This window comes from Glarea lozoyensis (genome assembly GCF_000409485.1).
Source record: "Glarea lozoyensis ATCC 20868 chromosome Unknown GLAREA15, whole genome shotgun sequence".
Lineage (NCBI taxonomy): Eukaryota > Fungi > Ascomycota > Leotiomycetes > Helotiales > Helotiaceae > Glarea > Glarea lozoyensis.
The window spans coordinates 1,517,076-1,543,761 of record NW_007360989.1 but is presented as its reverse complement, the minus strand read 5'-3'; the positions used below and the strand labels follow the sequence as shown (position 1 = coordinate 1,543,761).

The following is a 26,686-nucleotide window of genomic DNA, read 5'->3' as shown; positions in this document are numbered from 1 at the left end:
TTCAATCTGACAGAGATCTTGGAAAGGAACCACCAAGATGTGCGCAATGATGTACCAAAAAGCAAGCAATTGAACTGCAGTGTTCCGAGTAATTTCCAAGCACACCTGTTGGGAGATTCTGACGTCTTAGAGAGAAAGCAGACCCCTTCTTCGTTTGGCAAGAGATTACGTCTGTGGTACTCTATCAAACTCTGACTTTGAGACGAGAACACAGGATACCAACTTCGGGGCTCGAGCCAGAGGTGTTTTGGTTGAAAATTGAAGTATCTTCGTACCTCGACCTCTTCAGACAGGTGGTTTTTCACCACGCTACATTGTGTAGGTCTGGGCCAGACGAATACGCAACTGCAGGGCTTCTTGAAGCCGTCAACGGCGTAGATTTTCAAATCTAAGCAACAAAAAGCGTTTGCACCACAAAGCGAAAAGAACATTCAAGCTAGACATCCTCCCAAATGGTTGTCGACCGATCATGAGACGTGTTCTCGATGAGTGAGGCGACGCACTATAAACAAGACGACTACGGCCTGGACTCCCGACATCGATTTCGAGAAATAAAACAGGAAAATACAAGTAGGGAATGGCATTGTATGTTCAAATAGGAGTCTTGAGCATTCGGTGGTCAACCGCCTTCATCAGACTAATCAGCACAGCGAGGACCACTTGATCATACAAGCTTCTTCTCGTTGTGTACCTATCAGAAGCCCGTCTAGAATGCAAGGCTTGGTTGACTGATGATTATCATCAAAGAACAACAAAGCTCAGCAGTAATGTTACTTGAGCTGGGCAAATTCGATAGAAAATCACACAATCTTCATCTGCTGAAAGTCGACCTTCTATCACAGTTGACATTCGAAGACGCTACAAAGTCTCCAAGATTGTCAAACTCCTTTAATTAGACATTAGAATTTGTCTCCGAAAGGTTGAGCTAGTCAAACCAAGAAGTATCGCGACGGGCTAATCAGGAGATTGCTCAGAGCTGTACGATGCCATCCATCGATCGTGTCGGCTACTGAAGTTAGTGAACCGCGGAAACAGGACTGTAGAATAGTAACAACGCACATAGGTCGTTATTTGTGTTGTCGTAGGTACAAAAGTATTGTGAAAAGGCACAGTTGCGGCATGGTAGATGGTGCTTTGAGAAATCTGGAATGCTGAATCACAAGAGGTGGAAAAGTGGAGACCTCGGCCCAAGCAAACATCCCGATCATACCTCCTGGCTCAAATATCAACATTTCCTTGACGTAAACCTTCATCCTCCCGTAAATTCCCATCTTTTGGAGCCAAATAACAATTCAACGTAAACATGTCGTCCTCAGTCCAATATAACGATGGCAAGGAGAGTCTTCTAAAGCGCGCAATGTATGCGTTACCACTCCTTCTCGGGACATATGGAGCATCGCAAACCATGGGCGTGCTAGTGGCACAAATCGGACCATCTCTCATCAACTCTGTAAAGACCGGCCAGGTAACACTTGGAAACGGCGAGATTGTTCCTTTAGTTAGGAAGTTCTTTGGTATTGGCGGACTCGACAAAATTCTTTCGATTCTTGTCACGTTCTTCACTCCAACACTTGGATCCTACGATGCTTTGGGGAAATTACAAACGACTGCTTTTCTGGGAGATCTCGTACCGTTACAAGCTCTCTGGTATGTTGAGAGTGTACGCCGAGGGAATTATATGACGGCTGCGTATTTGTTGTAAGCTGGACTCCTCGGAGCTTGATAATTTGCAAGCTGACCATACATAGACCAACCGTTCTAGGAGTCGCATACCAGGCCAAAGGTCTTGGATACATCGCTCCAATATGGTTCTTCCTCCATTATGTGCAATCACCAGTGGGAAATTATCATGCCGCGGATCAGCGACTTACACAAGTGAATGCAGTCAAGGCAATTATCCCAACCATTGTACTGTCGTTCCTTGCGCCATCTGTAGCCATGCTGAACGCTCCCGGTCTCGCCAACCGACAATGGATTAATGGGCTGTTCTGGCAACTATTCCCTCTCTCTGGTGCCATTTGTCAACGTCTTCTTAGTCTTCTCATCAAAGATACTACGGAAACCGACCGACTCTCTAACCCAGAAGCGGATATGAAGCATCTCCGTCGGGTTTACTGGGCAGCTGGCATTTTTGCTATGGCCACCAACCTGTACGTTCGCATTACTTCTCCATTCCCACTCAAGGATGTGTTCTTCAAAGATATCGCGAGCCCGTCGGCACCAGCCACTTTGATCAGTGGAGCAGCACGATTCTTAAGATATGATCAGCTCATGACTTTCGGGCCCGCTCTTGTGTGGGCAATGATGCACTTTTATGACTTGAAGAAGTCTCAGAAGACAAAGACTGGATGGGCGACTTTCGTTGGGGCTTTAGCTGGTACAACTATCGTAGGAGGGCCTGGAGCTGCCATGATTGGATTTTGGGCGTGGAGAGAAGAGGCCCTGGCTGCTACCGCGAGCCGAAAGAAGGTTGTGAAGAAGAATTAATGGATGAAGAATTTTAAAATTATCGGGGATCGGGGGATGGATACTAGATATTAGGCTCCTGCAAATGGTCAAAAGCTAGTGATGGTAGTAGTACCTGAACTTTACTGGATCGAGTACGCTGCTTGGAGTTTCTAATTTCTTTGATTGTTTATCTTGGTGGAATGGATATAGCAAGCACTCGGCCTATGTGAAACAAAATTATTCTGAATTCCACGTCAATCCAGGGAGCTTTTGAAGCGCTAAAATGGCCGAGAAGAAGTTTCGTATAAAAGAATAAATGTAGTTATGTGAGTTTATCATTGAAGATCGAAAATAGATGAGAGGAATGATAGAGGTAAAAGCGGCTAGAGGTTAATCACAAAGCGGCACTAACGTCTTCCGACCAATGGCAGCCCGCGCTAAGATATCGGCACACACAAGATCTGCTTACTCATTATTTCGGGTTCATACCAAATTCTCGAATTCCTCAAACCCCTCGTTCGACATCGACAAATCCAACATCGCCATCATACAACATGGCTCCCGCAGCAGCAGGAAAGGCTAAAGCCAAGAAGAAGTGGTCCAAGGGTAAAGGTAAGAAAAAGATGCGCGCAGTCGATGGCGCTTGCTCGACTTGGAACGAACAATTTCTGATGCCACCATAATAGTCAAGGACAAGGCCCAGCACGCCGTTATCCTCGACAAAGCCATCTCCGACAAACTCGCAAAGGATGTTCAATCATACCGTCTCGTCACCGTTGCCGTCCTTGTCGATCGTCTAAAGATTAACGGATCCCTCGCAAGAAAGTGTTTGGCGGATTTGGAGGAGAAGGGTGTTATAAAGAAGGTTGTTTCGCACAGCAAATTGAACATCTACAGTATGTTCCCTCGAATGGACCTAAGTCTGCAATATGTGCTGATGATATATAGCTCGTGCGGTCGCTGCCGCAGAATAAAGAAAGAATTTCCAGTTTTACGAACGATGTCACGATTTGCCTCTTTTCAAATATCGACCGGGTGATTGATACATTACGGGTAGTCGAGGAAATGGCATTGGGCGCTTGCAATAAGGGCATGGGACTTTTTTTTCTGGTGTAGCATACAAAATCAAGAATGCTTCTGCAACCAACTATGATATGGTTTCTTTTGATGGCGGAATGGGCGTGATGATGATGCAACTTGAGACCTCGGAATGATCGCCACAGTACAGCACAGGTGGGAACTTACTTGAAGATCAACTTGCAGCATGACTATCACACGGAATCTGCAAACTTAGAAATTGGCAAGTCGGATGTAATAATGGCAAGCTGACTGTGGCTTGCCCGAATGCTCGTAAGGCCAGAAAGGTAAACGATGGATGCAGATAATTTCCCATACAAAGCAACCAAAGGCATAGAGATAAACATTTCCCTTGCAACATTGAAATCATAGAGCTGCCTTCTGTAATAGAGTTCAAATGGCTATGATTGAGTCAATTTTTACAATTGAAGAATCAATACCTACGTAGCTAAATCCCCACCAAACCCCCTCAAAGCTAGCTTCCTTTCAACACCATTGAATCCATGTTCCATTGTAGATCACCAAGCCATCCTCGGCACCTCACAAAATCGCGAGACTAACAAACCACAATCTGGCGGACTTCCCCTCCCCTCTCATCTTAACTAAGATGTGGTCTTGAACCATACCGTGTTCGCAACACATATCCAAGTCCGCGCACCAATGAAACCAAGGCTAAAGTAATATTTACATTCACCCTCTTCGTTTCCTTATAGCCATTCCCTCCTCCGCATAACACATTTCCTCACTCACTCTCTCTTTCAATTATACGCTTTTCGGGCAGCAGCAATGGCCGAAAAAGCATCTACGGTCCGTCAACGTAAGGTTGATGTACCTGTCACAACTAAGAGCAATGGCAAGATCGTGGATCCATCGTTGATCAGGAAGGAAGACCATGTCTCCGCCCTTGATGTGTTCCGCAGTCTCGCATTCGTGGTTCTCGCCAGTTGCGCATTGAGTTATTTCGTGACAAGGGAGAGTTTGTTTTGGAATCTTAGCAGGCCGAAATGGACGAATCCGGATGTCGTGAAGGCTTGGTTGGTAAGTCCGGAATGATAGCAATTCACAATCAAGAGGAAAGCTAACAATCGACAACAGGCAGGTCCAAAACAGTACACCGACGCCGACCTAGCAAAATACGACGGAACAGACGAATCCCTCCCTATCCTCCTCGCTATCAACGGGACCATCTATGATGTCTCCGCGGGTCGACGCCACTACGGTCCAGACGGGTCATATCACTTTTTCGCGGGCGCGGATGCCTCGCGCGCATTCGTTACTAGCTGTTTCGATGTAGACCGTAATCCGGATCTGCGAGGTGTTGAGAAGATGTATATCCCGCTTGACAATCCAGAGGTGGATTCGTTGTATGCGGAGGGCGATTTGAAGATGTTGAAGTATCTGGAGAAGAAGGCGGCGAAGCAGAAGGTTCATGATGCGTTGAAACATTGGTATGCATACAACCTGTCTATCTTTTGCAAATATCTACGGCTGGATCTTGAAAAGAGACTAATTGTGTTATAGGGTTGACTTCTTCGCGAAATCACCAAAATACCCAGCGATTGGACAGGTTAAGAGGGAGAAGGGTTGGGAGACTAAAGGTCCTGTGCCGACTCTGTGTGAGAAGGCTGAGAGTCAAAGACCTACTGCTAGAGCTAGGCCGGCTGGGAAATAAGCTCTGCAAAATTTAGGGTATGTATTTTTATGGTGTGGTATAGGTTTGAGGGAAATCGAAAGCTCTAAGGCACTTCTATTGTCTCCGTAGTACATCATATAGGTATACAACTTCTATCATGATTTTGCGCCTAAGAGCATCTACCTTCGGCAATGAGGCGATCCGGAAGTCATCGATCCATTTCGATATTGTCGCGGCTTTCAAGGAATGTGAACATTATGGCAATCAAGCGGTATTGGACGTGAACGAACTTTCAGTGAGCACATATAGTAGTGATATCAGTGCAGCAATATTACTACTGGTTCATTTCAACAACGAACAGCACTCAAGAGAAGAATTAAACCGACGAAGTATGTACATCAATCCATTTAATCTACATCTCATCACCAAACGCACCACTAAATAATAAACTCTATCATCGCATCATCAAGAGTGCGGAATATAAGTAAGAAAAATCATATCCAAGAAAAAGCACAAGAAAAACACACATTCAAATATCCAAAACTTCCGATTCAGATAAAGTCTCAAATTATTACAGAGTACCCAAGAAAGCCTTTTCGTTCATCTACAAAGTACCGTAGCCCGTCGACGGGGGTATATATACTTTTCATTCCCAACCACACGTCTAATGCAAAAACAAGCTCAACTCCTCTATAGGAAGAACGCAGCAACGATGGCGACGAGACTGAAGCTGGCGCTGGCACGCACGATGATGGCGCTGTTGGCGGTGGTCTGGGCTGGGCTGGTACCGGTGCTTGATGGGACGGCTCCAGTTCCTGATGCAGACCCTTCGGTGGATCCAGTGCCTGAGCTTGAACCGGTTCCGGTTCCTGATCCAGTACCAGATCCAGTGCCGGTGTTACCACCCGATGGAGTGGTGGTGTTGCTGCCGGAGCCGCTGATTGGGCCACTTGGAGCGGTGTTGGAGGTTGCCTTTGCGGCGAGGGCTTTATAGGCTGCGAGGGTCTTTTCACCGGTTGCGGCACTGGGTTTGTGTCAATATATGAGCTGGAAAGAGTGGAAGAGAAGGGCTTACGCGTTGATGACCATGACCATACCACTCTGGCAATGCTTTCCTTGGGAGCAGTATAACCAGATTGGTTTTGTGTCTTGCACCATCATGGTGTATGTAGGTGTGTTGGTCGCATTAGCTGCCACTGGCATGTATCCCGAGAACATATCTCCCTTTGGCGAACATGGGGTGTCGAAGGCGGAGGTGACGACGGAGTGGTTCTTTGGTGTGAACTGGAATTGGACCATGTCTCCAACCGCGGCTTTGATGTCGTTCGGCGAGAACTCGAGGGAGCCGTTTGTTCCTCCTACACGGACGACGTGGACTGTGACCATTCCTGAAGGCGTGCCTGTTGAGGATGCTGATGCTGCTGTGGATGAGGTGGATTGCGCTGGTTATTGTTAGAACGGGTTATACAGTCGTATGGAAATGGACTTACCAAGGGCACCGACGACGCTCAAGGCGGAAAGGACTACTGTAGTGAACTGCATATTGACTCTAAAGATCCTGATCTCAAAGTAACGAGTGTGAGGGTTTTATAAAAATCGGAAGTTAAGTATTTTGAATGGGCGTCTAGCGCTTCTTGTCTTTGGAAATAATAGAATGGAATGTAGTGTCGTGCTGGCCGACAATTAAGTTAATAGAGAATGAAAGTGGTGAAAGAGAATAAACAAGAAAAAATTCAAGACAAGGACGAGAAGAGTTGAAGAAGACACTGATCAGATGGGGGATGGGCATAAATAACACAGACCAAACCACCAGCACCCGTGTACCTGATCTTCGTACTTGAAGAGAACCCTTGCAGTTGTTCCATCATGAGCCAGGGGATCGTGGTAAAGCTTGGCTTCGACGTCCAGAGAAACATGGCCATGGTGCTGCTGAAGAGATTGGTGAGTCTGGCTGGGCTGGCTCGAAACGTGTTTGGACCTGCACTCAAACGTCCGAGGGGTCATGTTGACTTGGAGCCGCAAACAGGGGGAGCGCTTGCAAGACAGCCGAACTTGAGATGGCATGCAGAACGTCGAGATAATCCGATGACATCCTTGGTGGTTGCGTGTTCTGTGTCAAAAGCAAGATGAAGACCGCTTGGAAGTTTCCTTGTGTTCGATTTCCATGATTGTACGTATTGTTGGTCTTGTACGGAGTACAATGATGTTGTGAATACTCGAAGTCAAGTCTCTGTGATGCTCTCGCCAAAGCCCCGTCTTTAACCCCTGACTTTGGCGAGATTCTTCACCCGCCAAACCCTACGGTAATGAAGAGCCATTTTGAGCCGCTGCCAGGACCATAAAATCTCCATTAAAAACCTCGATCCTCAACTTTAATTTGTTCATCTCATAAGCTTAATTCTGAATGCACCAGTCACACAGAGATCGGATATGAGTTGCCCGCAACCAGAGGCTTCCGAACCTCGCTTGGCTTCCCCTGGTGCAGCTTTGCCGCGCACGGTGCCGGTGAAGCACGGAACTGTCAGAGGAATCGGCCGTTGCGACAACAACAAAACATCAACCGTTTCAGCATCGTCTGTCTTCTTTGCCTGTCTTGCGCTCCGGCTGATTCACGGTTGATTTGTTCTGCTGCAAAGCGGCTGCGTGAGTGAAGAATTGTTGCACTTCGACATGCGGCTGCAAATCATGGCATGTTTCCTTTGCCGGATGAAGACGTGTACTTGGTGTGAAGTATCAGCCATTAACTGGAGAAGAGACATGCCAATGTTTGATTCTGGAGCCAAGGACGAATATCATGATTGACCAGAACGGAGAGTTTCGATGTCCAAATTGGCAGTTGGCAAACTCATGTCAAATCAGCAGTCCTTCCGGGATTTAAATGGCTATTTCAGGTGCGTTGATCACCACGGGATGGTCAAGATGGTCTGGTCGTCAACTCACGGCCGTGAAGATCTTTGGTTGCATCGCTGGTCGAGGAAGGCTGTGTAGAAACGGATGTTCAAGAGACCGCAATTACTGTCATGCTATCGAAGGATATACACTTTGTCATTCCCAGATCAGCTTGGCTATCTTCGGATCTCCAGAGGCGAGAACTTGATACCTTCCAATCTTTCAAAATGCTACAAAATTGGCACCATTGTTATCGACTATGGAGTTGGGGGAGAGTTGTCTTCAAACTTTTGGGTTCTGGTCGACTATCCTCCATTAGTCCGTTCAAAGTATTTATAAGTACATCAAGATGATTTGACAATGTTTGATTGTCTCGGGATTTAATTATCGGCGTTCAGCGAATTTGGCTGTTCTTCAGACTGTTCATCGCCAGGCAACAGCTATGGCCGCGGACACAGAGAAATGACAACCCTCAACTTTTCAGTAAATTTTTTGATGGTGCAGGCATGTTCTCAACGCTCTTTCCTTCGGCTCTTTTAATTTGGGGCTTCGTTTTACAGATTCTGTCAGCTGCCTCCAGCGTTATTCTTGAACGCCTTCGTGTCGTTCGACTTGTGGCTTTATGGCTTTTCAGCATACGCCACTTCACTATCCTAACATGAACCTTCAAGTGCCGCATGGTAAGGTCTTCGGTAATCATCAACAGTTACACCTGTCAAACTTTCTGATTGCATTTCAATTTTGTCAAATCGTTTTTACTATACAAATAGGGAGAGCATGAAGCCTCTTCATCCGCTGCAATGCTACCAAACTCGGTTTCATGTTGACTCTACGAACTTCTTAGACGACAAGAGTAGCAGTTCGATTTGATGAGTCTCCTCTACAATCTTAAAAAATAGTGCTGGGCGCAATATACACCTATGGCACATCCAAAATTGGACCCTGAAATAATAACCGCTTGAGGATTTAAACTTGGCGACACAACAGGCAACGACAAAAGGCTTGTTATTCAATTCGAGCAATCTAGTGCTTGAAGCTTCAACTCAAGAATATTTTGTCTTCGCGCCCATGGCACTGCGAAATTAAATGAGGCTTCTAGACTTCATTTCGGCAACAATGCCGAAAGAAGGGTCGAATTAGACCTCGAAATCTGCATGCACTCTCACAAATCACCAATCAAGTCTTAGAAATGATTTTGCCCCCGCGGAATATCCTGCGTCCTTATTCTAAATGATGGGGAAAATCCGTCTTGTTGCTGCTGCAACTTCCCTCTACATCCAATAAAACCTCTCCCCATATTCCACTACTTCGCACTGCAGCAGACCACGACGTTTCTCCTCTAGGTACCAAGATACCGAACCCTCAGACGAGTGTTCACAAAGTCTATTCATAGGTATTTAATTGGGTGGAGTAGCATTTGCCACAGTTTATAGATTGTCGGCTGAATATATAATAGCCGTAACCCATCACTACCCTTCCCAGCGCGGCGCTCTCTATTTCTCGGCTGCTAAATGAAAGTTTTTTCATATATCAAACGGCGAACGCCACATGAGAAGCAGGATAAACTACCATATAGCATCCTAGCTTGGCAGACTACCGCAAGATGGAAGGTTTTGTCAATCCGCGGAGCGGGCACCGCCGCAAGAGAAGTGGCTTCTCTCCTCTTGTGGCCTTTGGCCTCTGTCATTCAGAAATAGATGGAAGCCACGAACTTGTAGCGTGGAGTCGCCGGCTGCAAGGTTAAATCTCGCGCTGCATTTCCGTCTGCTGGATGTTAGGTGATAGAGCTAAAATGAAGCCGAAGGCAACAACAATAGAGGAGTCTCAGTTAGGCCCGACAAGGAGTGGGATACGAGAATGTTGATCGCTGTGAGGTTGTTGATCGTGCTGTTCTACGGCTATACTCAATGGAGGAAAGCATGAAGTGATCTTTTAATCTATTTTCCGTTGTTGCCTCCTCATGGTTTTGGGATAAGAAGAGTGAAGATCTCCCTCGTTCAAGTCTAGAATAACTATCCACAAAGCATCTCAACATTACTCACTACAATCCTCAACACTCAAACATCACTTCGAATCTTGCATTTTGGCAATCACATCAATCCGCTCAACATCAACCAAAACTTCACTTCGTCAACGACCATCACAATGCAATTCCCAACCATCATCCTCTCCCTCCTCTCCCTCATCCCTCTCGTCTCCTCCACCGCCTGCGTAGCCGGCGGCCCCGCAAACCAAGTCACACAAGCCGGCGCTTGCTGCAAATCCCAAGGCGGTACCTGGTATCAATTCTACCCAAACCAAGCCATCTGCGTCGTCGCCGACCCCAAGTTGGGCTACTACAAGGGATGCATTTCCCGCACTTGCAATAGTGAGCTGGATACCCGTTGTATCCCAGGCAATGGAGAGGGTCTCAGCACTGCGTTCGGAAGCGCGACGTATACGGGGCCAAGGGAGACTATTACTGCTTCTCCATAGGGGGTTGAGTGCTTGGTAATTGGAGAAGAGGGGAAGACGTTGGTAGAGGGGAGGAGGGGTGGAGAGGATTGTTCATAGAGGAGAGAGAAAAGGGTTTCAAAAGATGAGAGATCTTGTGGGATGGATGGCGTATAGGAACTTGCATCTTTCTTTTCTCTTATTCTTGATTGTTGCTGTTGTTGTCATTTGTTCATGTACTAGAACATCTGGGGTTTATTGTGCATACTTGGATTGGCTGTGTAGGAATTGCAAAATTGGAAAGATCTTTACGATGAAAGGCTATTTTGGTTGATCTCAGTGTTTGAAATTTAATAAACTATATTTGGTTTGACCATGTCTTTTTTAGCAAGGCAATACATAAACAGAAAATTCTTACCTTCAAATTTAAACGCTTCCATAGCTAGAAAGCCACAATTGGACAATCAAACTATGAAATATTGTTCTCGTATCAATTTGATTCACGTCATGCCTCTAATTCTCTAATAAAGTATAACTAAATTAACATTCATACCATTCATTGACAACTACTACATCCAGGTTCGATATTCTGGAGGAAAGAAACCTAAGTCAGTATGTCTGAGTGTGGCGAGCGCGTCTCAAGCTCTTGACTACTGACAAATAGAGTATTTGCAATGTGCAAGAGGTGTAATCCAGACACGTCTGTTTAAACTTTCGGGGCTGTATTGAAAAACTTGAAGTCTTTGCTCGATTCAAGAGCCTATTACATAAAACTCGTACTCTCTTTGGTCCTCATCCTTATTTTCAAACCAATATTGCGGCCAATAGCAGATTGTGATGTAGAGAGGTGTCGAGTCATGAAAACTAACCGGAGTAATCTGACTTATCTGAACAAAAGGGAGACACCACATCCAAACATTTCGCTCGATCAAGGACATTCTCGGAGGTAATAAATTTAATACCTACACATTATCTTTTCATCACCTTGAACATCAATGCACATGTCGAGATAGACATAAGTACTAGGTAATCCCACATCTGCATTCTCAACCCTCCTAAGATGCAGCATTAAACCTTCATTCCAAGCCGTACAAACACCAGAGCGCCTATCCCATGCCCAATCTACAACGTTTCCCAGCATAACGCTACGTTGCCACCCTAAAAATCCATCAACATCTGCGGCGCTCCCTTCTCCAAATCCTCCACCTCAAGAAACCCACCCGGATCCGGCAACTCACTCCTCGCCCACACACACCTCGCAATCCCTTCTCTCACAAACGTCTCCATATACCTCCCCACCGCCGCCTGCGCATCCTTCCGTATCCGTGTTTCTGGTTTCGTGAAGAACTGCTGTAGCAACACCTGTAAAAGGTCAACGGGCAGCGTTTCTTCTCGGTCGAGCGTTGGGTCTGTGGTATCTGGTTCTGGTTCCGGTGAGGAAGCTACTAAGTCATCGGAGGAGGAGGAAGAGTTGTCGGATGACGAGGAGGGAGGTGGAGGTTCTTGTGTAGTGTCTGGACTGAGACTGGGTAGGCCGTAATTGCTGGCAGTTCCAAGACTGCTTCTACCGGCGCCGCTAGATCTTTGAGTTGGTTTCTGCTTTGCTTTTTGAGCGCGAGCTTTGTGTTCGAGACCGATACTCGCTCTTGATTTCGTGGTTGTGGATTTCTTTACTTTGGAGACGGGTTTGGGTTGCGAAGTGGAGGATGGACGCGGTGGGCGGAAGGGCTTTGGTGGCATGATTGGGAGAATACCGACGAAATAAAATTTAGACTTCTGCGAGTAAATACACGTAGGTAAAGAGACTGATGAAGTTCGCCAGACGCAGTGCTTGTCGATGTCGGCGGGGCGCAAACAAATTGAGCAGTTGAGCGCGCAGAATCGAAGTGACGTTTTGAACAAGATAGGTTGAAGTTCGATGAACTGACTAGTGAGTGTAATTTTCTCTTGTTCGGACAACAATATGTAAATTGGTAGGAACTCCAAAGCTTTCGTAACTTCTCGAGTATGCGGGGGACGCGACGCGACTAGACGAAGAGATCACGACGTCACGTGGTAAAATTATACTTTGTAGTAGAACATTTCATGTCGCATTTACCTAATCTAAGTGATATGTGTATAAGATAGAAAGAGTGTTATTGATTGAGGCAGAACACTTATCTGTTGCTTCATGTCAATGATTGGTAACACCAGCTCCAGCAAGAAACCTTCTCAAAGTCGACAATTATACATCGGAGCATGACCAGGAAAATAGAGCGACAATTTTCCTCACATTATATTATACTCCCCCTTAATTACAAAATACTCGATTCATAAACATAAAATTCCAGCCGGAACACCGAACCGAATCCTTCAGAAGAACGCCTAGTGCTATGCTTCTGTCCGAATCAAAATCTGCTAATCAAAACTGCAACCGACTACTAAAATACGGTTCCATACTCCTATATTGGTCCCCTGATCTGACTTCTTCCCCTTACATTCCCACTGCGAATAGCAGGAGCACTGATATCTCGCCTGCTGATACCTTCAGCCATTTGCTTTCTTGGAGTCATTGTGCCTTGGGCAAGACTTCTCGCTCTTCCACGCCGTTCACGAATTTGTGCAAGAGCCTCCTCGCGTGACATCGTAGGGCTGAGCGCTGGATTGGAAAGATCAGCTGGCAGGGTCGTTTGTGGTGTCAGTTCTGGAGCGCTTGCGAGAGGAATCTTGGTGGTGGTCGAAATAGTGTGAAATGTTTGCACAATAGTGGTATCTGCCTCATCGGCTGTTTCTTCAACTTCCTCCTCTGCAATGTGCTTGGTTTCTGCCACAGTAGGGATGTTGAAACTCGCGATGAAATCCGGTTCCACTGGACTTCTTGGCCCGTCAAGAAGAGACAATAGAGACGTATTCGCGTCTGATATGATTGCTGGCGCTGGTGGCTCACATGATGGTGTCCTTGCGTAAGTTCTGATTTCGACTTCGGGTCGTTCGGGAGTAGGTGGTTCCAAATCTGGTATCGGCTTCTGGAACAATGGTATTTCGAACAGGGGAGCGGAATTCTTCAACGGTGAGAGCCAAGGTGACTCTTCTGGGCCAGGCGATATTGTTCGGAAGACGCCTTCTTCCGGTATGAATACCGTGCTTGGTGCTAGTAGTATAGTATTGGATTCCTGGCGAGATACTGTTGATTGGGATTTCGTAGAGTCACTTGTTGCTCGGGACTCGCAGCATCTGAGTTTGCATTCGGCTTCCAAGAATTCGACTCGATCGAAAGCTCGATCTGCTCGCCGCTGCTCCCACGCTAATCTCATCTGCATATCCTCCAACTCCTCCTCGCTTGCCGCTGATGAAATGACGGTGACTGGATCCAAAGATCTTCTTGCTTTCTTTGGAGAGGCAAACTCGTCGTCCTCCGGAGCCTTTGGTAACGGTAATCTTCCTTCGGCTGCGATCCTCGCCACTTCTTCGTTCTTGGCGATCATTCTTAATCCATCTCGCTCTTGTTCGACGAGTTTAATTTGCTCCTGAAGCTGTCCAACCTCTTCTTGTACTCCAACAAGTTGATATCTTGCAGCAAACGCTTCCTGCTCTCTTTGTAGGCTGCGTTCCTTCTCTCTATCAAAATCAGACTCTACCATTCGTAGCGAATTTCGCGTCGCTTTCAGCTCTTCTTGCACTTTGACCATCGCAGACTGTGACTTGAAGGCTTCTTTCCTAGCTCTTCGGATTTCCTTCTCCCAAACTGCTTGTGTATGCGCGAACGTCTCCTTGGCTCGACCATAACTTTCCTAGATAATGTTAACAATATTCCTATGCGCTTACTGTTGATACACACCATGACCGTCTCAAGCCTTTCACCAACTTTAATTTCTCTCGCTCTCCCTTCGTCGACTTGCCGCCTCAGAGCTCGCGTTTCTTCTCGATACCGGCGCATTTCACTTTCTGCCTCCTCCCTTCCCAACATCGCGCGTTTGAGTGCAGCATCGTTGGCTTTGCGTTCCAGCGCCTTTCCTTGGAAAGCTAAAGAATTAAATGCTGCGACCTTCTCATGTACAGAGCTATCTCTTGAGTGGATTTTACTTTCGCGGTGCACGCTCGCGGATGGGGATTCCATGCCATATTGTGATTGCCGCTGTTGATTAACGCGCTCAGGAGATGCTTGGAATAAGGGCGTTCCAGGCGAACCGGGAAAGCTGTATGATGGATCCATATGCTTTTGGATGTTACATCTGTCGAATATTTGCGATTTGTGGAATGAGATGCGCCTTTTTGAAGTGTAAGCAGCTTTTGCGATGTTTGCAAGTCCAGGATTGTGGTCTGCAGATGTTGACATCAGAGTCGCGACCGTGCGGGATAGAACAAAGCCGTTGCTGGGGAAATGAGTACAAAATCAACACACCGCCTAAATGGCAGTTGAACCCAATTGAGCCAACTCCTGTTCTACAAGTAGAACAGATGCTTTGCGGCGGGCGGAAGTCATTGGGCAATCAGCCATCCTCCATCCTCCACACCCATCGGAGATGGACCCCTTCTACTTTGCCTTACATACCGACGCCCTGAGAATAGTCTCGTTTTAGCTCTTCCATCATGTTGTGTTCTGCATGTTTGAACATCTTCAGGAAAGCCAGCACACCAGCAGGTCGAATAACGGGGGCCCCATAGTACCTTGGACGAAATCATCACCGCCGCCGCAGAAGGGTGCTACATTTGCTATCATCTTCGGGGGAGGGTACTGGAAAGCAGCAACGAGGAGAGAGGTGTTGGTGTTCGACCAACGTCTGCATGTTTCCTAAATCTCAAATTCCAGTGGGCGCGGTACCACGCTCTTCCCAGCATCATGTTGCATATTCACCTCCCACTATTCCCTCCACAGATAGATGCTTTCATTGACATAAACTTCGAAGTGACCTGTATCCAAGGTCTGTACGCCGTTCGACATCTTGCATTTGACTTGGCTAAGATTTGTCGAGATGAACAGCTTAAGGCTCAGCTGACTTCGCCTTTGCTGCCAATCGAGAAAGATCGCAGCCATCTATTTCCTCTTGCCAAAGGATGGTTAGGCATCTGCCGCGAGACTCATATTCAATGTCAGGGGGTGCCAATAGGACTTTGGGCTAGTCCATCCATAAATATGCGGCTTCTCAACATTGTTTGTGCACCAACCGGGGAAGATGTTGTAAGGTTGTGTGAATTATCCGAATTGAGAAAAAGCATCGGTTCTGTTGAATACTCAACCCTAAGTCATTGCTGGGGCTCAAGAAGATTCTTGACGCTGACCAAAGAGACAAGTGCTGACCTGAAAAAAGGCATTTCGCGCTCAAGATTGTCTCGAACTTTCCAGGATGCCATTCAAGTGAGTGCAAAAATAGGCGTAGAATACATCTGGATCGACTCGTTGTGTATATTTCAAGACTCAGTTCTAGATGTAAGTGCAGTAATCTATGGTTTTATCAAGTCCGATGAACACGCTAGAAATCAAGGATTTTGCCCCGAGAGTCGCGATTTCATCCTCAAAGAACTTGTTCAAAGTGCAATCAATAATACTGACAGAATTCATCATCAGTGGCAAGAGCAGTCCACTCTTATGACAGAGATATATCAAAGGGGCGTTTTCAATATCGCCGCCTCCGCTGCCGGTGACGGATTTCTAGATTATTTCTCGATCCCTCGCCCGCCGACCTTCACTCCGCCATGGGGTAACCAAGAAAAGATAGAGTTACATGTTGCACGGAGAAACAGCTTATACGAACACTTAAGTGGCGCACCGCTGAACCAGAGAGGCTGGGTTCTTCAGGAAAGACTTCTTTCTCCCCGGATACTGCACTTCACCCGGTATCAGATGTACTGGGAATGCTACCAAACATTGGCCTCCGAGGAATACCAGCATGAACTCCCGTCCGATTTGGAAGATTTTCGTTCTACCCAGAATATGGCAGGCGACTGGCTGCGTATGGACGCAGAGTCTTGTAATCGCCAATATTTACATGATAGATTCTACCACGTTGTCCAAGAATACTCGGGCTGTGCTCTCACAAAGCCGCAGGATAAGCTAATAGCTATATCAGGAATAGCGAGAATTCTGCAACAAAAGTTGGAAGACGAATACGTGGCTGGCTTTTGGCTCAAGTCTCTTCCACAGGCACTGTTATGGTATATTTCTGATTTTGGGGGCTCACCTCAATCACCCGAATTCCAATACCGAGCCCCTTCATGGTCGTGGGCTTCTGTCGATAAGACAGTGAGATTTGACAGAGTTGAGAAATTTGAACGATCTCATAAGTCTGGGTTGAGGTGCAAGCTTCGTGATTACTCCATTGACCTGGCCACTTCTGACCCTTTTGGGCAAGTCTCGGGTGGATGGATTAGATTATCAGGGCTTTTGTAAACTATAACGATATCCAACGAAGGAGATCGTGATACCTGCGTGTTCGCCAATAACGACCGTGGAACCGTAAAGTCGTGGCTGAACCTTGCTACACCACCTGAGTTCCTTCATTTCTTACTATTTGAAACCCCGAGACACCATCATATAGCAGGACTCCTTCTGCAGCCAACAGGAAAATTAAAGGGGCAGTTCTCGCGATGGGCGATGGTTGAGATGAAGATTAAATCATTCAGTGGGCCTGAATCGGGTAATCATGACTGGTTCGAGTATGAATCTGTGGATGAGGATGGAAGCTATGTAGTAACGATTATTTGAGACACTGAAGGTGTGGTGTATGGACGCACTAACATTAGAAGTAGCCAACACTATACCTCTATCCTTTTGTCTGCTGGAATGGACATGTAATAGAAAGGTATGCAAATTTGGGTTGCTGGGTAGAAAAGCTGGACTGAATATTTTATTTACTCGCTGGACTCGCGGTGGAAAACATAAATGGCAGCCGAAATGCGGTATTTCTTAGATTATGTTGACGAAATATCGTTATTTAGTGGATTAACTTGGAACAACATAAGATAGTTCGTTAACTATCTTAAGTAAATAAAACTTCTTATGCTCGAAGTCGACTTATTTAGTCCAAGATGACTAGGCAGGTGACTGACACTTATTTTGTCCTCCGCGAGCTGGATTATTTATTTATGAATTATTTATCCCTTGACGTCTCGCCTATCTATTATTGCTTAAACAAGCTTGAATTCAGCAAATTTATCCTCCGCAGGCATCCAACCTGCCATTGCCAATTTCTTACCACTGCAAATTATCTTTCAACAATCTATGTCTTTATCTTGCTGCTCACCATCACTTTTTTGGCATCTGAAGGCTGTGAATTTGTTTGTTTTACAAGTTCAAGTTGTCACTAGTGAATCTTGTGGTACAAGCATAGAAATCCCCATGATATCGTGCAGCTCGGAGCCAAGTGGATGACTGCAGATCCTAAGGAGAGACAGGCATAGGAAAAGTGTACTGGTGGCAACTAGTAAATGGCGGCTGTAACGAAATACTTCTGTCAGTTAATTTTAGTGTCATACTGAATGATTGAGGTTACCTGACTACTGAGAGTTCTTATCGCAAATGTAGCGCTCTATTGTATTTCATAAGAAATGTATCGAAAAGGGGGTATGGTGAGGTTTGAGATGAGCTTTATATTTAACGTGAATGAGCTCAACTCGCTAACAAATTTATTAAATTACATAGATCAGTTCATACTTTAACTTAATAAGAAAGACCCAAACTATGTCATCAATGCCTCTGGAAATTAACATATTTAACCTCTAGGTAATTCTTATAGGATAACTTTTCTAGCCTTTATATATTTAACCTATATTGCTCTCTTCAGTCTATTTACCGACTTTTCTAAGTCTAACTTTTGTCAACGCTTCACTTGACATACTCAAGCTCTTTTAATTCAAGTTAGTTAATGATTAAACATAAAATTTTGGGAGAAAGATGGAAAAAGATATCACATTTTCAGATGAAGTTTTCATGTCAGTTTAAACCTAGGCTCGTTTGAATCAGTAAATTGTCTGGCAAAAATTAAACCAGAGAAAAGAAGCTGAAGATTACAAAAACTGGAGGATAAAAGTCCCTATCATGACTTCTCAAAAAAATTCCAAGACCTCGTAAGCGATTACATGTTAAAGTACCAATCAATATACTTTATTCACGGTATTTGGAATAATTACAGAATCATAATACAACCTAGTCATACAAAAGCTCACCCCCTCTCTTTACGATGCTGATTTCTGTATTCTAGCACCGTCTGGATTATTTGCGGCCAATCCCATTGTATCATGACCGAGTTGCAGCCTCGCAGTCTGGAACACTTGCGACATGAGGGCAGCAATGAATTATCAAAAGGCGATCCTAAATTCTCGAATTCAAGATTTTCACTATGTTGCAAGGATTCTGGAGACCCCGAAAAGCGCGATTTTAGTCCTTGGGCTAGAACTTCCGCCTTCCCGAAGGCTGCCGTCTCCCCATTGATATGTAAATAGCTTCAAGAGCAAACGCTGTGTTGGTCGCAAAAAATGCTTTTCCATAAGTATCTAACGTATTGACATGGGTTAGGATATCGTTGGTATCAATTTCATGGTTGCTATGGACTTTTGTGCATCGGTATTCATGAGCCGGGAGATGAGCGTCGAAACCAGTCAATCGATTCGAAGCTGGATACTTTGTAGTAGAGTAAACAAATAGACATAGAGAATTGTGGTTGACTAAGAAATATTTTCTCAATTAAGATAATCTGAACTCGAAACAAATAATTTGTACAGCAACATCAAATGAAAACATCCACTCGACAAAAACAAGATCCTAGGACCTAGCCCCGTCTTTTTCGGCAAGAATTTCGTCTAAGATTAGGGGTTGTGAAAGCGGCGTCCCATTGAATTGTGGGATTTTGGGTAAAACAAGAAATAGAATGCTATTTAAGGTAGCAAATTGCGGTGATGAGATGATAGCAGGAGGATCAATTACTTGCAATTGATATACAAGAATACTTCTGCTTGTGAGTGAATTTGAAATGAAAAAGAATCCCGCTCAGACTACTCACGTGCTTCTTGCCTAAGGCCCCACGGAGCCGCTCACGGATAATCTCGGGCTGGGTTATGGTGGTTTCTGGTTAGCGCGGACGGATTTTCAAGAGCTTCCTGTCTCCTGTCCTTTTCCCAATCGTACAAAAACCTCACCCGTTGACATCCAACTCCCCCATCTTCAATCTTTTTATCCTCTTCCTTCCATCCAACCTCTCCCCTCAGTTCTTTGATCTTTGATCACCAGTCGCAATCATGAGCAACACTCCACCAAAGAAGGAGTCCGTTATGGGCGTGTAAGTTTGATTCCAACTTTTTGTTCCTTCGACCCGTTGATCGCGAGCGAGCGAGCTTCAATCATCAAAACATCGCGATCGTGTCGTTGAGATGTCAATGGTGCTCAATTGCGTTCGATGAATGGCATCAACATGATTTGCCAACTTGATATCCGCGCTGTCGGCGTCGCCGTCGATCAATGGAGTCGCGATGAAAATTTCTTCTTTACGTTATATTTCTAGAACATCAAGCTGACCATGATATACAGTCCTCCTTTCGTTATTGATTTCTTGAGTACGTTTACCACTGCCGCTGCCACTGAGAGGGTCATCACGGTCGACTGGGCTCGTTGTTGATAGATCGGGATGGAGAGGAATATACAAAGATAACAACGACTAACGTGCGATAACAGTGGGTGGTGTCTCTGCCGCAGTCTCGAAGACCGCAGCTGCTCCTATCGAGCGTGTCAAGCTTTTGATCCAGAATCAGGTACGTGTTGCGATTTAGCTCATGTTTACTTTTAATTATACCCTTACCGCGCATCCGAATGGGCACCCGGCTCTGGTTACAGCAGCATTTTGCTTTGATTCGATTGCGGGTGTTTTCATTTGAAATAAAGGCGGCTCTTCCATCACTATCATGAAGTTTACAACGCGCACATGCTAACTTTTATTCCAGGATGAGATGTTGAAGTCTGGTCGTCTCGACCGTAAATTCAACGGTATCGGCGATTGTTTCTCAAGAACCATCAAGAACGAGGGTTTCGCCTCCTTATGGAGAGGAAACACTGCCAACGTTATCCGTTATTTCCCAACACAAGCGTTGAACTTTGCTTTCCGTGATACCTACAAGTCCATGTTCGCTTTCAAAAAGGAGCGTGATGGATACGCCAAGTGGATGGCTGGTAACTTGGCCTCCGGTGGTGTAAGTTCTAAATACTCCCAATTACTCAACTTGCGCTAATACCTGACAGGCTGCTGGTGCCACTTCCCTCCTCTTCGTCTACTCCCTCGATTACGCCCGTACCCGTCTTGCCAACGACGCAAAGGGAGCCAAGACTGGTGGTGACCGTCAATTCAACGGTTTGGTAGATGTCTACAAGAAGACCCTCGCTTCTGATGGTATCGCCGGTCTCTACCGTGGTTTCGGTCCTTCCGTTCTCGGTATCGTCGTTTACCGTGGTCTTTACTTCGGAATGTACGATTCCATCAAGCCAGTTCTCCTCACCGGTTCCCTCGAGGGTAACTTCCTTGCTTCTTTCGCTCTCGGATGGACTGTCACTACTGGTGCTGGTATCGCTTCTTACCCATTGGACACTGTCCGTCGTCGTATGATGATGACATCTGGTGAGGCCGTCAAGTACAAGTCTTCCATGGATGCTGCCCGTCAAATCGTTGCCAAGGAGGGTGTTAAGTCTCTCTTCAAGGGTGCTGGTGCCAACATTCTCCGTGGTGTCGCCGGTGCTGGTGTGTTGTCCATCTACGATCAACTCCAGGTCTTGATGTTCGGAAAGGCCTTCAAGTAAATAATTCGCCTGTAGTTGTAGATGAAAATGGGGTCGCGGTGTGGGTAATGTCCGAGAGGGTGGTCGCTGGTGTTTAAGAGGTATGGTGCGTGGCAGGTGGAAGTTGTTACAGACGTCCATTGCTATGGTGCTGGAGCGACTTGCGGATGATTTGAAAGGGTTTCAAATCTCTGCTGTACTTTATTACCAGGCAATGTCCCTGATGTGTTTCCCTTACCTTGCTGCGTTCATCTTCGCTGGATTGTTCTTTTGGTCTTCTCGTCTTGCATGGTTCGATAGATTCTGAAGATGGGGCGGTGGTCAAAAACTCGAATGGAAACATTCACTCTACCTGGTTGTCTTACTGAGTGATGTGAATTTTGTGCGTGATGATTTTGTGAAGACACTCATGTGCATTATATGTTGTAAGCCCCTGATCGCATGATTGCAGCGGCTGCGACGCTACAAATCGTATTGATCCTTCGCTCAAGTGAGCTTAATCCTTCCTGTGTTCTTGGGATCACAATTCGCCTTTCCAGACCACGTCAAAACTGTCAGCATTTGGTGTAGACCAATTGTGCGGAACTGGATGTTTTTTGTCGCAAGATCATTCCCATTTATCTCATGACTTGTAAAGCTTTCGCTCGGTGGGATTTACGTCGATCTCTTCAGTCATCAATGCCCGACAACACCTCTCGGCTTGGCGCCAGTAATGTTGGTGTTTGTTTGACGTCTTTATTTTCGAAACCTTGACATGCTGCGCCTAACATGACAAGTGTTAGTAACTGTTTTGCACCTGACTGGTCGCGTATGACACGGATACTACAACATCCCATCGTCGGAATTGATTCAGATGACGATTAGCTGTTGTGGATATCCGACTGACACCGCCCCCGTTTGTTGCCAGACGTCTCGATACTCGAGGCATTCCTTCGTGCTGTCAACCTCGCCGCTTCGGACGGGGTTGTCGAGACCGTGAAGTTCGAGTCAGGGTCGTGCTCGTAGTGGGGAGTACTCAGGTACTAGTTCCTATCGTGAAGCAGTTACTACATCACATGTCCTCAGGTCACACTTGGAGGTTGCGAAGGCATTCGGCTCCCACAGCTCCTATTGTTTATCTGCTGCCACATGGTCGTTGCAAGGTAAACAGCCTTTGGTCTGTTATGCTTATTCCACCAGCCAGCAGCCTTTGCCGAATCTACCAATTCCCCCACCAGGTTGGCGTGCAACCCAACCTTTTTGGACCTGGAAAAGGTTCATTCATGCTTCAAACCACCCAGATATGGGGTTGACAGGCGAAGCAACACAAAAGCCACCCAATTGCGGACGCTCTGGGCCGCGAGAGCGCCTGGGGGATTCATGCGAAACGGGAAGCGAGGATGTGTGCAGGCGGTCCACCCCCCTGTGTTGACTTCTCGGCTCCCCGTCGAAGCGCACGGACGCTGAACATCCATCTCTCTTGATCCTGATCAAAATAGAATCCAGAACCATGTACCCGTACCTGAACGGACTTACCCCAGCAACATGTCCATCTCTCGGGTGATGGTTATTAAGTTAGGGATGGTCGAATGTTTGACCCAACCTGTTGACCTTGCTCTCTTGCTCTCTCGAGGATTAAGAGGGAAGGATCATTTGGTCTCTTCTTTTACGTGGTGCATAGCTTCTATCTTTCTCGTGCAACCCACCTTCAGCTCTCTTCCATACCAGTTCTTCGGGAATGTTACTTTCAAGGTAACTTTAACCTGATTGCAATCTATTTGGTTTTGAGTTGAGTTGAACATGTCCAATTCGAGGTTCTCACGCAGAAGTGATGGAGAGGCTATAACCATCAACACGGCCTTACCTTCTCCATTTCATGAATCCAATGCTCCGTGGAGACCTCAACCTCCACCTAGTCGACGCAGTTCGCAGCGTACATCTAGACATCAGAGTGTGGATGGTGATACATGGCGGACGTCACATTTCGTAGACCTGAGCCCAGTCCAGCAGCCACCAAGGATAGAAGAAATCGGACCCGACACATGGAGAACCAGTCATGAAATCTCGCGACCAACCTCCGCTGTCTCTGCAATCGACATGCCACCTCTCAGAAACAGTCATCCAAACAGCAACCTCCGCGCCGAAATGGAACAACTGAGAACCACACCACCAAGTCCACTAAGTCGGGCCTCAAGAACAGAACCACCACGAACAACACCACCAAGTCCTCTAAGCCGGACCTCCATACTAGAAGATCACCGCGTCCCCCCAACACCACCACCGAGAAACGCTCGACGTGGAGAAGATATCGTGCCTCCATTAACACCAGTCACCCCTCTCTTCCGCATGTCCCCTCAGCGTCGCCCCTCCCGCCCAGACATCCACGACCCAAGTCGTCCGCCCCATTCCAGACATAACTCAGAGAACATCCGCCATATTCGTCGCATCTCATCTAGTCACGCCCGCAACCTCTCAGAAAGCTACGGGCTCTTGCAAAGTCCCCAAGATTTCGCGAGCCCGGGAGAAAGAGGATGGAGATACGAGTACCCAGCGAGAGAGAAGCGGAAAATCCCAGCGTGGGCGGGCGTGCCGCAGAGTTTAGAGGCGGAGAAAGGAGAGAGATGGAGAGCGTGGTTGTGGGATGGATTAGCTGTGTTGGTTACGGTGCCGTTTTTTGTGGTTGTGGCGGCGGTTATGGGGATGGATGGGAAGGTGGTTGAGAGTGAGAGATTGAGGGAGTTATGTGATATCGTAAGTTGATTCTTCTTATTAACTTTTTTCTTAGTATCCGTCGTCTTTCCTCGAGGAAAGAGCCAAGCTAATATTTCAGGCTTCAACACTTCTCCCCTTGACATTCTCACTGCTGGTAGGTAGGTTGTTTGTTAAATTGGCGAGCTATCATCTGGAACAGGGTACCACGCTTGGATTATTAGAACGCCTGATTGGATCTCGAACGGTGTTTTCGACGATTGAGACGCAGCTTCGATTTGGTGTCTTTTCGTTCCTTTCATTGGGACTTGTGGGATTATGGCTATTAAGCCCATTTGGATCACAAGCTTCTTTGCGAATGCTTTCCACTGCTTTAGTATCGCAGGAACAAAATTCAAATGTCACGTTTTTCAATACCTGGCAACCGACTTTTGCGGGCAAGACGGAATTCGAAAGTGGTTGGTTTGCGAGTTTCGCCACATTATTCTCAGCAGCCATCCTTGCGCCTGTGGTTGTAAAGACAGGAACGCAAGATTTATGGGGGAATGTTAAAATTCCGCTCTTGTCTTCGCTCTCGAATCTATCTCCTGATAAAGATGGATATCATCATATCCCGGAAACATTTACACCGACATACTCTTCCCTATTCGGCATTCCTACCTCAGATATACCAGTAGGAAATATCACATTCAGTATTGAATCAACGTATCTCGAGTTAGTATGTTCGAACATCACCACCTCTCCCGCTCGAGATTCAAGGACATTCATAAATCCCGGTCTCATAGCAACAACCGGGCCTTTTAGGTCTGGGCTCAATATTACAGATCGAACGAGCTATGCTATGGGATATCTAGGTCAGGACATGACTGCCTTCCTTCAAGATCAAGCTGTTGGGGGAGAGGTATGTTTAGATTGCATAGGCAACAACTACACTTCCTCGAAGCAGATCCCAGGATTATTTCTATGGCAGGACTTCAGCGGCGAGACGAACGTCACGTCTATCTTTTGCGTGCCGAGTCAAGCTTATGTGGAAAGTAAGGTTGTTTGCAACACAACTTCCACGACGAGATCTTGTCGAGTAGCAGCGCAACGACAAAGCATATTGGCTGCAAACCCGAGTGCCCTGACATTATTGGGCTTCCAATCTGTGACGGATGGGTTGTCGAGATTGTTACCGCAAAGTGTAAGGATGATGGACGGCGTAGATACTTTACTCAATTATCTGGTTTCGCCAAACGATGATACGTTCATCCAGCAGACGAAGACACCACGATCAATCGCCAATACCACAGGTGTCGCTAGTGGTACAGACGCTAGGGTCCTTGGTGTTGAACTGCAAGACTTCTCAACTCGGCTAAGCCAGATTGTGAATACGTTCTTGGAAGGCAGTCTGTTGGATTTCCCAAGTTTCGTCACGGGAAAGGAGATGCCATCCGCGGAAGCAGCTACAAGCCCGGAAGTTCTCCTTGCGGCAATACGGAATCGAAAGCCGAGTATCACTGTTCCAGCAACCATCACAAGTTTCGTCTTGACATACGTCTGTGTTTGGGCATGGGCAGCGATATTCATCCTTGCGACCGCGATGATGTTGATTGCTGTGATAGTGACAGTCATCATCCGTCGCAAGACGCTCGCTAGAGACTACCTTCCGTATGTCTCAAGTCTTGTCAGGGAAAGTCAGTTTGTCACGATGCCGAGAGGAGGAGTTAGGATGGATGGGATGACTAGGGCGAAAGAGATGAGGGATTTAAAGGTTAGACTAGGGGACGTGGGGGATGTTGGGGCTGGGTGGGAGATCGGTACTGGGGTTGCCGTGAGTGTAGGTCAACTTGCAGTTGCCGACTGGGGTGGAGTCAAGGGCGAGAAGGGCGGAGTTGTGAAGGGTAAGTTGTATATGTGATAGTGATTGTTTTGTGTGCGAGTTTGGGGTGGTTGAAATGATGCATTGCTCGGAGTAGTTGTGCTGGATGGAGTAAAATTGTAGATATGAAAAACCTTCTTTTCAATCTATGGCTATATGGGAGAAGCAAAAGATACCCCGGGCCGAAGTAGTGGAGGATGGAATGGTATAATGGAAGGAGTAGAGATGGTTGAGTAGTAAGCCAATCCATACACCTGGTAACAGGGATAAATCGAAAAACTTCAAACATAAGCAGTAGTCATAGTCCAATCAATAGGTCTCGCTTGGTTCGGATTGAGGAATTAAGGTGTTTGCAGGCAGTATCAGGTCAAAGTACAAGACGACAATTGAACGGACGAATGACCCAGCTGCCCACCTGACTACTGTTCTAATGAAGAACCAATGAACGACAGTGTTGCGATTCTTGCGAAGCGATTTGGAATTTCAACTTCGTCGCCGATAGTCAGTTTCGACGAGGTGTTCCATACTAGGAGACTTGTTTCTTTGTAGGTTTCAGAAGTCATGTGCCACCCCAGCAATCACACCGCAACTCTTGTACCAGGAAAATTACTATCTTAGATAGGTTCTCCGGTCCAGACTGACAGTTGTTGAATCCTGTCGGAATGTAATGTTGCAAGAACCTTGTTCTACGACATCATCCTCTTGATAGAGCCTCATCTCATGGCATCGGCTCCCACCGAGACGACGAAGTCAATCTCATATCCAAATAAAGATACCATGTAATACGACGTTGTGAAATGAATTTTCAGCACAAATATCAGACGCCACGGCGTTGCGGGAAACTTTCCCATATCTCAGCTTGAGTGTTGTGTTACCAAACTTGGGCATTTCGGCAACGAATCAGGAGTCAGATCTCAACCCG

General features: G+C 46.4%; 10 protein-coding genes across 10 annotated transcripts; 7 read left to right on the top strand and 3 right to left on the bottom strand.

The window, feature by feature from the left end:
• Positions 1-1,303: 1,303 nt before the first annotated feature.
• GLAREA_06320 (uncharacterized protein) lies at positions 1,304-2,487 on the top strand (the record flags this gene model as incomplete). The annotated part of the gene is made up of 2 exons (XM_008081734.1): positions 1,304-1,698; positions 1,749-2,487. 2 exons carry the CDS (start codon positions 1,304-1,306, stop codon positions 2,485-2,487), a joined length of 1,134 nt encoding a protein of 377 aa, XP_008079925.1.
• A 515-nt stretch (positions 2,488-3,002) lies between these two features.
• GLAREA_06319 (40S ribosomal protein S25) lies at positions 3,003-3,422 on the top strand (the record flags this gene model as incomplete). The annotated part of the gene is made up of 3 exons (XM_008081733.1): positions 3,003-3,060; positions 3,135-3,344; positions 3,397-3,422. 3 exons carry the CDS (start codon positions 3,003-3,005, stop codon positions 3,420-3,422), a joined length of 294 nt encoding a protein of 97 aa, XP_008079924.1.
• An 889-nt stretch (positions 3,423-4,311) lies between these two features.
• On the top strand, positions 4,312-5,197 carry GLAREA_06318 (Cytochrome b5-like heme/steroid binding protein; the record flags this gene model as incomplete). The annotated part of the gene is made up of 3 exons (XM_008081732.1): positions 4,312-4,563; positions 4,621-4,973; positions 5,047-5,197. 3 exons carry the CDS (start codon positions 4,312-4,314, stop codon positions 5,195-5,197), a joined length of 756 nt encoding a protein of 251 aa, XP_008079923.1.
• A 651-nt stretch (positions 5,198-5,848) lies between these two features.
• Positions 5,849-6,700, bottom strand: GLAREA_06317 (Cupredoxin; the record flags this gene model as incomplete). The annotated part of the gene is made up of 3 exons (XM_008081731.1): positions 5,849-6,182; positions 6,234-6,600; positions 6,649-6,700. 3 exons carry the CDS (start codon positions 6,698-6,700, stop codon positions 5,849-5,851), a joined length of 753 nt encoding a protein of 250 aa, XP_008079922.1.
• A 3,492-nt stretch (positions 6,701-10,192) lies between these two features.
• GLAREA_06316 (uncharacterized protein) lies at positions 10,193-10,522 on the top strand (the record flags this gene model as incomplete). Its single annotated transcript, XM_008081730.1, has 1 exon — positions 10,193-10,522. One exon carries the CDS (start codon positions 10,193-10,195, stop codon positions 10,520-10,522), a length of 330 nt encoding a protein of 109 aa, XP_008079921.1.
• A 1,116-nt stretch (positions 10,523-11,638) lies between these two features.
• Positions 11,639-12,220, bottom strand: GLAREA_06315 (uncharacterized protein; the record flags this gene model as incomplete). The annotated part of the gene is made up of 1 exon (XM_008081729.1): positions 11,639-12,220. One exon carries the CDS (start codon positions 12,218-12,220, stop codon positions 11,639-11,641), a length of 582 nt encoding a protein of 193 aa, XP_008079920.1.
• A 701-nt stretch (positions 12,221-12,921) lies between these two features.
• Positions 12,922-14,795, bottom strand: GLAREA_06314 (uncharacterized protein; the record flags this gene model as incomplete). Its single annotated transcript, XM_008081728.1, has 2 exons — positions 12,922-14,250; positions 14,298-14,795. 2 exons carry the CDS (start codon positions 14,793-14,795, stop codon positions 12,922-12,924), a joined length of 1,827 nt encoding a protein of 608 aa, XP_008079919.1.
• A 504-nt stretch (positions 14,796-15,299) lies between these two features.
• On the top strand, positions 15,300-16,847 carry GLAREA_06313 (heterokaryon incompatibility protein; the record flags this gene model as incomplete). The annotated part of the gene is made up of 1 exon (XM_008081727.1): positions 15,300-16,847. One exon carries the CDS (start codon positions 15,300-15,302, stop codon positions 16,845-16,847), a length of 1,548 nt encoding a protein of 515 aa, XP_008079918.1.
• Positions 16,848-19,690: 2,843 nt separating this feature from the next.
• Positions 19,691-21,236, top strand: GLAREA_06312 (Mitochondrial carrier; the record flags this gene model as incomplete). Its single annotated transcript, XM_008081726.1, has 5 exons — positions 19,691-19,731; positions 19,980-20,059; positions 20,124-20,200; positions 20,390-20,635; positions 20,685-21,236. The coding sequence occupies 5 exons, from the start codon at positions 19,691-19,693 to the stop codon at positions 21,234-21,236; spliced, it is 996 nt and encodes a 331-aa protein (XP_008079917.1).
• A 1,758-nt stretch (positions 21,237-22,994) lies between these two features.
• On the top strand, positions 22,995-25,803 carry GLAREA_06311 (uncharacterized protein; the record flags this gene model as incomplete). The annotated part of the gene is made up of 2 exons (XM_008081725.1): positions 22,995-23,945; positions 24,025-25,803. 2 exons carry the CDS (start codon positions 22,995-22,997, stop codon positions 25,801-25,803), a joined length of 2,730 nt encoding a protein of 909 aa, XP_008079916.1.
• Positions 25,804-26,686: the final 883 nt, after the last annotated feature.